At 41.7% G+C, this 8,945-nt stretch overlaps 1 protein-coding gene across 1 annotated transcript; it reads left to right on the forward strand.

Annotated features, from left to right (window-relative positions):
* The first annotated feature begins 2,649 nt into the window (after positions 1 to 2,649).
* LOC125524924 (disease resistance protein RGA5-like) lies at positions 2,650 to 7,181 on the forward strand. Its single transcript, XM_048689949.1, has 4 exons — positions 2,650 to 3,598; positions 4,116 to 6,000; positions 6,192 to 6,449; positions 6,669 to 7,181. The coding sequence occupies exons 1-2, from the start codon at positions 2,769 to 2,771 to the stop codon at positions 4,261 to 4,263; spliced, it is 978 nt and encodes a 325-aa protein (XP_048545906.1). The 5' UTR covers positions 2,650 to 2,768; the 3' UTR covers positions 4,264 to 6,000; positions 6,192 to 6,449; positions 6,669 to 7,181.
* The last annotated feature ends 1,764 nt before the right edge of the window (positions 7,182 to 8,945 follow it).

Here is an 8,945-nt window from a genome sequence, read left to right on the forward strand (position 1 = left end):
CACAGTTTCATCAACGTCTTCTTCCATAGATTCCTGCAAAATGTTAGTCTCTTCTTGGACAGCGGAGACTTTCTCAATAAGTGCATTAATATCGTAATTGTATTCATAATTCTCATAACAATATTGAAGGATAGCTAAATTTTCAGGTCAATAAACCGAATCATCAAAATCTTCAAACTCTTTAAACATAGATTCAATTTCATAAGCACCCATAAAAGCAACAAATTTTTCTATTTGTTCCACATCATAGTAATCATATATACCATTAGCATAAGAGGCTAAGGTTTTATTATCATTAAATTTGCATGAAAATGGAAGGTGTGGAGCCTTCATCCTAGAGCAACAAGTATAATCATATCTCGAGCATAGTTGCCTAGCATACCACTTTAATATATGAATTTGATCCCATAATAGTTTCCATTTTTGTGTCAAGCGATAATCCCTAAAGTATTCACGTTGATCCAACGTTACTCCCATTACCAAATTGAATGGGGTTTTCTCTGGATTATCAAAGTAGTACATAATATATGAATAACGAGCATCGAGGGTTTTAGGAGGTTCCTCATCTCCATGAGTAGCAAGTACACCTAATTTTTTTGGTATTTCGTGTTCCATATCCATAACTTAAAGATAAAGAACAACTAAGAACAGCAAATAAAAATTACTTAGTGATAAAGCAAACAAGTACACACGAGAATATTCACCCCACGCTATTGCTCCCCGGCAACGGCGCCAGAAAAAAAATCTTGATAACCCACAAGTATAGCGGATCGCAACAGTTTTCGATAAGTAAGAGTGTCGAACCCAACGAGGAGCTAAAGGTAGAACAAATATTCCCTCAAGTTCTATCGACCACCGATACAACTCTAGGCACGCTTAACGTTCGCTTTACCTAGAACAAGTAGGAAACTAGAAGTACTTTGTAGGTGTTTTTGGATAGGTTTGCAAGAAGATAAAGAGCGCGAGAATAAAAACTAGGGGCTGTTTAGATAAAGACACAATAAATTTAGTATAGCTAGTGTGGAAAAGTGGTGGTAGGAGTTGTGAAATTGTCCCTAAGCAATTGACTACTTTACTAGACCGATAGCAAGTTTTATGTGGGAGAGGCCACTGCTAGCATGTCATCCCTTACTTGGAATTCTATGCACTTATGATTGGAACTATTAGCAAGCATCCGCAACTACTAACGTTCATTAAGGTAAAACCCAACCATAGCATTAAGTTATATTGGTCCCCCTTCAATCCCGTATGCATCAATTTCTATGCTAGGTTGAAGCTTCTGTCACTCTTGCCCTCCAATACATAGTCCTATATATCAACATACAACTAACCCTAGGGTGTGATCCACGCACACGCTCATATGATGGGCACCAAAGGACAGCAACATAACCACAAGCAAATTAAATCAATCATAGCAATTCATCAACCACCGATAGGACAACGAAAATCTACTCAGACATCATAGGATGGCAACACATCATTGGATAATAATATGAATCATAAAGCACCATGTTCAAGTAGAGGGTACAGCGGATTGCGGGAGAGTGGACCGCTGTAGATAGAGGGGGGGAAGGTGATGGAGATGTTGGTGAAGATGGCGAAGGTGTTGGTGAAGATCGCGGTGATGATGATGGTGGCCACGACAGCGTTCCGGCGCCACCGGAGGAGAGGGGGAGAGGGGCCCCTTCTTCCTCTTCTTCCTTGACCTCCTCCCTAGATGGGAGAAGGGTTTCCCCTCTGGTCCTTGGTCTCCATGGCATGGGAGGGGCGAGAGCCCCTCCGAAATTGGATCTGTCTCTCTCTGTTTCTGCGTTTTGGCCTGCTGCCCTTTCACCATTTCGTATATATATGGAGATCCGTAACTCCGATTGGACTGAAACCTTCGCCGTGATTTTTTTACCAAAAATTAGCTTTCTTGCGGCCGAAGAAGGGCATCAACCACCTTACGGGTGGCCCACGAGGGTCAGGGGCGCCCCCTGCCTCGTGGCCACCTCGGGCACCATCTCGCGTGGATTTTTCTTCCGAAATTTTCCAAATATTCCAAAAATAAGCTCCGCCGGTTTTTATCCCGTTTGGATTCCGTTTGATATGGATATTCTGCGAAACATAAAACATGCAACAAATAGGAACTGGCACTGGGCACTGGATCAATATGTTAGTCCCAAAAATAGTATAAAAAGTTGCCAAAAAGTATATGAAAGTTGAATAATATCCCGTATTGAACAATAAAAAATTATGGAACCCTAAACCCTAAAATTAAAAATTCAAAAAATTTGGTTTTAGAAAAATATGAAAAAGATATGTACAAGTAAACACGGACGGTATAGCAGGCATATATGTGTAAAATTTCAGGATGATATATGTTGAAATGCGACCTGTACAAAGAATAACAAATTCATGATCCAAGATGATGAATAATATGATGGGTCAAAAAGCCTTTTTGCATAACCCTTATTCCAGCGTATTTAGTGCTGAAAATTTACACGTACGCATTATGCTTCATCTATCTTTGTATTTCAGAAGCTTTTGTGACTTTTTTATCAAAGTGAAAAACTACGAAAATAGAAGCAAAAGCAAACAAACAAGGACTTACGCGCCCGGCAAAAGTTTAAGGTAAGCAAGGTGTTTATTGCAAAAGAACACGAAAACAATCCACTACCACCAGTATCTCCAAGAAAAGGAATCATCATCCACTCCAAGTACCGTACTGCTGTAGAAACTAGCTAACCAGATCGAATCTCCGAGAAAGAAAGGGGAAAATCTTCGTTATGGATCCGGCATCGGGCGCAATCGACAGCCTGCTCCCAAAGCTGGAGGATCTGCTGCTGCTCTGCCGCGGCAAGCTGCGGAAGAAAGCGAGGAAAGAATTGATTTTTCTGAAAGAGAAGCTGACCGAGATCCAGCTCGCCTTCCGCGAGGTGGAAGATGAGCCGGCGGATCAGCTCAAGGCGCAAATCAAGGACTGGCTCAGGCAAGCGAGGGCCCTGAGCTACTGCATCGAGCACGTCGTCGACAAGTTCCTGGCTCGTCGGCTCAAGGCGGCCGATCCGCCGGCCGCCGACCTCCACGAACTCATCGGCGAGGTCAGATTCAAGTGGGCCATTGCCAATGCTTCCCGTCAATTCGCCAAGGAGGTGGAGACCCAGAGGTACAGGGACCGTATCACGGAGTTGGTAAATCAGCATCTCGATTGGTCCAACACTGCAGGCGCTGCTCCAAGTCCGAGATCTGGGAATGCCAGTGCCATGGTTGCCAACGACCATGACGGCCCAGTGAACGAGCTTGTTGACCTCGATGGCCGAGTGGAGGTGCTAGTCAGCAAGATCCTGGCAGTGGAGGAGGGGGAGGGGCAGCTCAAGATTGCTTCAATTCTTGGGTCTGCAGGCGTGGGCAAGACAACACTTGTGAACCGGGTGTACCAACAAGTTAACTCGCAATTCGAGTGTTCAGCTTGGGTCACTGTGTCTCAGGAGCCTGACATCAAACATGTTTTGTGGACAATCCTCTGTCAGATAAGCATACAAGATTATGCCAGTTTTGGGTCACTCAGTGTGGAAGAAACCGTCGCCGAGATCCGGAAAGCCCTCAACAATAAGAGGTATTATTATCGCAAACATTTTTACACTTCATAAATCATGCATCCACAAGTTGACACTTCCTCCAAATAGTACGTGGTAGCTCAATTTGGAAATTTAACCTCATGTGTGCAATTGTTCATCCAGATTTAGCATGGACTTCATCTGATATGTGTTATGGATTACACTAGTTGTCGACTTGTCCCTTCACAAATTATTCGACAAAATAGGATAACCAAGCACACAACTAAACCAAAGTAGCTCAACCTAAAGAGGTTATCGTTAGTGATATAACCCACTAATAATCCATCAATTTTTGTCCACAAAGAATAATCCGTAGTTTCTGTCAAGTACATACTTGCATATTTTATAGAGAGAACACCTCAAAAGTGGGTTATTACGATTACTAATGGAAAATTTTACATTGGCAATCTTGTGTGGTTCTCAGCTCAACTCTTTCACACTCAAGCCACATTTTCAATATAGTATATATATCATCATATATATGATTTTTAACTTTCAGACACATTATTCTGTTAGGTACTTCATTGTACTTGAAGATTTGTGGGATATTAAAGCACGTGAAACTATCAAGCGTGCTTTGATTGACAATAGCAAAGGCAGTGCAGTCCTGATGACAAGCCACAAAGTTTCCGTCGCCCGTTACGCTGGTGTTAAGATTTATTGATTAAGACCTCTTTCAGAAGATTCCTCTAAACAATTATTCTACAGAAGATTATTTGGTGCAGGAGACAACTGTCCTCCTGATTTGGTAGACATATCTGAAAAGATTTTAGAAAAATGCAGTGGTATACCATCATCCATCATAAATGCAGCCAACTTGCTAGCAGGCAAGACAAAGGAAGACTGGCATAATTATTTAGAAAATCCGAATGCTATGAGAAGCAGACATCTCTCTTACACCGGTGTACCTGAGCATCTCAAATCTTGCTTGTTATATTTAAGCATGTTTCAGAAGGGTTATGAGATCAGAGTGGACCGCTTAGTATCAGGTTGGATTGCTGAGGGTTATATTCCTGAAAAAGCCAATGTGACTCTGCAGCAACAAGGAGAGGAAAATGTCAGTGAGCTCATGGAGAGAAAGTTAATTGAAGCAGTTGAGGTTGATGCAGATGGCAAGGCTCTATCTTGCCGTGTGAACACCATGGGGCATGAGTTGATCGCCACATTGTCAGCAGAAGAAAACTCGGTTACCATATTAAATAAGTGGGAAGGCCAACCTTTGCCACAAATGGTTGGCCGGCTAGCCATCCAGGGCCAGGGGCACAATGCAAACCTGCCAGAAGACCAAATATCCAATGTGAGGTCTCTTATTGCCTCTGATGGTGCCAATTTGTTGGACGGTGAAAGCGGTGGTGGTAATGTGATGTCATTGCTCTCAAATTTTGTGAATTTACGTGTCTTGGAGTTAGGGGGCTGTAGTTCATTGCAGAATGACCATCTCAAGTGTATCAAGAGTTTGCTTCTTTTGAGATATCTGGTGATAGGAGGTGATCATATCACTGACATCCCGAAACATATTGGCTATCTAAAATATTTGGAAACCCTGGATTTAAGTGCAAGTGGTGTGAAAGAATTGCCTGCGACTATTGTTCAGGCTAGGAAATTGAAATGTCTGCGTGTTAATAGACACACCAAGATGCCTCATGGGATTGGGAAAATGGAAGCTTTGCAAGAGCTAGGAGACATGAATATCAGTAACGCAGAGTTGCTGAGAGAGCTAAGCGGCCTGACCAACTTGAAGATTCTTAGAATTGTCATATGGTCATGGGATGATGGTTATAATGATGCACTGCTCAGTTATCTAGGCTCCCCAAGCATGCAAAAGATGAAGAGCCTATCTATTTTTACTTGCTGCTCCCTACATATCTTTGAAGAGTGGAAGGCTGAACAGGCCCCTCGAAGCCTCCAAAAGCTTGAGATAAGGCACAGCTCATTCCTTTCATTGCCAGGATGGATTTGCTCACTTGAGAATCTCTCGTGTTTATCTATCGAGGTCTACAAGCTATCACAAGAGATCATTAATATCCTTGGGAAATTTCCGAACCTTCTTGCCCTCTCCCTGAAATCAAAGCAAGCCCCAAAAGGCAACTTCAATGATGGGTTCCCAAAGTTAACAAGCTTGCACTTTGCCACTAATGCTGCAGGGAGGATATTTGGACCAGGAGCTATGCTCAGCCTTAAAAGGCTTGATCTTTCGTTTCAAGCATCACGTACCGAAGATTTAAATCATGGTTTTGATTTCGGATTAGGGAACCTTTCTTCCCTAAAGCACATACGTGTTGAAATAGTATGTTTCAGTGCCAATCTTGAGATGGTGAAAAAAGCAAAAGATGCAATTATGAAGGCAATATACAGTGGTCGCAGCCCCGGGTCAGAAATTCATTTTGATGTGCCGAGTGAGGTAACTTTAGTTTTTGATATATGTTAATGAATAGTGACAACACCCCCAATTCACAGCGACTTGTCCTGCACTTCTCTCCTTTATATATAACATTGTTTTTTGTCCCTTCGGGGACATCCGATAAATAAGATTGTGTTTGGTTCATCTACCTGTTTAGTTGTCTGACACTAATATAGCTTGTTCTCTTGCAGTTGCAAAGTCAGCAGCAGTCATCAACAAAGGCATACATTGAACAGACAGAAAGTGAAACTAATTTGCACTCTCCCGATCAAGCAGAGCATGGCACTATGCAGCAAAATCAAGCTAGTGCTCAATTTCCTACTGTTGATCCATCCACATCAGCCTCGCATCTGTCAGATAACCTCCAGCAGCACCAGTCTATTCTATCTCCACATCATTCTTCCTTGCAAGCTTGACAAGGTCATCTTGAAGCACACGTGAAGATTCTTGTGAGTGATCCTCTTCATTTAGTATTTGCAAAGTTACATGGGAAATGTAGTATGAAACACTTTATCATTATTATTATTTATAAATCATCCACTATAATTTTAAGTCATCTTGTCGGCCATATTCTTCAAACCACCAACAAACATAGCAACCTAAAATACAAGTGCCCTGTTGGTATACTTACTAATTTCATCATCCTGATGAGTTATTTTGTTTTTCAGCCAATCAGCCTTGCACAGTTTTGTGATGAGTGTGGTTCCCCATATTCAAGGGCAACATCCAAGTTCTGTTCAAAGTGTGGCACCAAGAGGCTAGGGATCTGATTGGTGCATAAAGATATTGTGCAAGTGTCCAGCTGGGGAGGGATTCCGCAATTTGTAATTGTGTGGCACCTGAGAAGGAGAAAATCTTCACCTGGCTTATTGTCAGAGAGAAACTGAAGTTATAGTAATTCTTCTCAAGCAACAAATCCTGGACAGTGACCTTTGCCCCTTTAGTTGTAGCAAAGCAATGCAGGGAGATGATGAAGCTGTCGACGACAAAGCACAAACATGTATTAAACCTCTGTTAGGACCATGGAGGAAGGACCAAGCATATTTTCACCTTCGTTTAGGCTTATGTTCCCTATTTTTTCCTCTTTAAACCTCTGTTGTACTCTCCCAAGGCCACCCGGCTTTGTTTTGCTAATGAATTTAAGTAGGGGCCTCCCTTGTCCAAGTTGCTCAAAACGAAAAGCTTTAACACAGCAGCACAATTGTTCCACCAACATGCACAGTTTGCGTTAGTTACCAGCCTTCCCCCTTTATAATTCGTATGGATCAAGACAGAAGACATAGCAAGGCAGAGCACATGATCATAGGCCAAACAAATAGTGGGTATGAATGATCATAGTAGTCCTAAGAAAATCAAATTAAGTATATTAAAGCGGAACATATCAATCAATCCGAGTCGTTAGCTGTTTGTCTCGATCTTCTACAAGTGCTTAATGGCTAAGTTAGGTTTAGGGATAGGGTGTGCGTGTGTGCGTTTATAGGGGTGAGTGTATGCACGTATGTATGAGCGCTTGCGTCTGTACTGTGTTCAAAAGGTTTATGAAGTATCCATTGTAATAACTAGTACCAATATCTCATGATTTCATACAACCAATCTAGCTCCACTAGTGCAGAACCGGGCAATAGCACCGGTTCGTAAGGCCACCACGTGGCACGAGCCAGCTCCAGGGGCAGGGAGCCCTTTAGTACCGGTTGGTGACACCAACCGGTATTAAAAAGTTGGGGGGGGGGGGTTTGGGTTTATGATTTCTTTTTCATTTAATTTTATGTTTTCCATTTAATTCTTTTTTGCTTGCTGGTATTTTACGATACTACACATTGTACACGTTATGCATATTATATAAATAGAATTTCTAGTGGAACCGATCATATATATATATCATCAAATGTCTCACAAACCACCATATTAATTCACACATACACACATGTATGTATATGTATATATATATATATATATATATATATATATATATATATATATATAATTTCTTCTACAATGTTGCCTTCGGAGCCAGTGGCATTAGCCTAATTGGTGCCTTCGGAACACGATGACAATTGGAAGTGGTTCATGGGGGCGGTAGCGGGTGATGGTATTCTCCCTTCGGATCTATGACCTGGTCGAGTAAAAATCCCGCTATTTCCTCTTGAAGTGCTTCTACGCGCTCCGTTGGTAGGAGCTTCTCCCGCACCTCTGTGAACTGTTAAGAAGGAGATCAATATGCATATGTATTAGTTGTGTGACTACATATCGATAATGGTGTAAAAATTATGAATAGTGTTCTGACAAACATACCCATTCCTGTCTTTGAGATCTGCTCCTTTCGGACGTCATCATGCGAATGTTCTCGCAAACTTAGTATGCACACAGATCAGTCCCGACGCCTGCTTCAGGGCCTTTACGAGAATGGAATTTAATCAGATAATAATTAATCAAGCATGATAATTAAAGAGATGGCAGCTAGCTAGCTAGCTAGTACTACTTAATTACTTACCTTGGGTCGAAACCATTTCAGTCTTTCTTTCCATTCGCCTGGAGTGACGCTGATGAACCTTGCCCAAGCCTTGCCCGCCAACAAAGAAAATGAATAAATGGGTTATTAAATAGTTCATATCAGGAAATGATGAATTATTAAATAGGCCGAGATATATAGTTAATAATGATTGAAATTACCTGTTGACTATCCCAAACAAGATGGTGTAGTCACTTTGTTTTTTAAGTAGTGAGTCGAGTACTTCAACTGTTCCGGCGTCAACTTTAATGATACACAAGATCCAATGAAATCTGCATGCACACACGTTTGGATGTCTTAATTAAGCGGGCATATGTAAGGAAAAACATGTAGCTAGCTAGTAGGCAAAAACAGAGAATTTGTAGTACAAGACAGTGTGACTCACTGGAAGTTGTAAGGAAGTAGTATATCTTTATTGTATTTGAGGCCCTTCAAG

The sequence above is a fragment of the Triticum urartu genome, chromosome 7, assembly GCF_003073215.2.
Source record: "Triticum urartu cultivar G1812 chromosome 7, Tu2.1, whole genome shotgun sequence".
NCBI classification, from domain to species: Eukaryota; Viridiplantae; Streptophyta; class Magnoliopsida; order Poales; family Poaceae; genus Triticum; species Triticum urartu.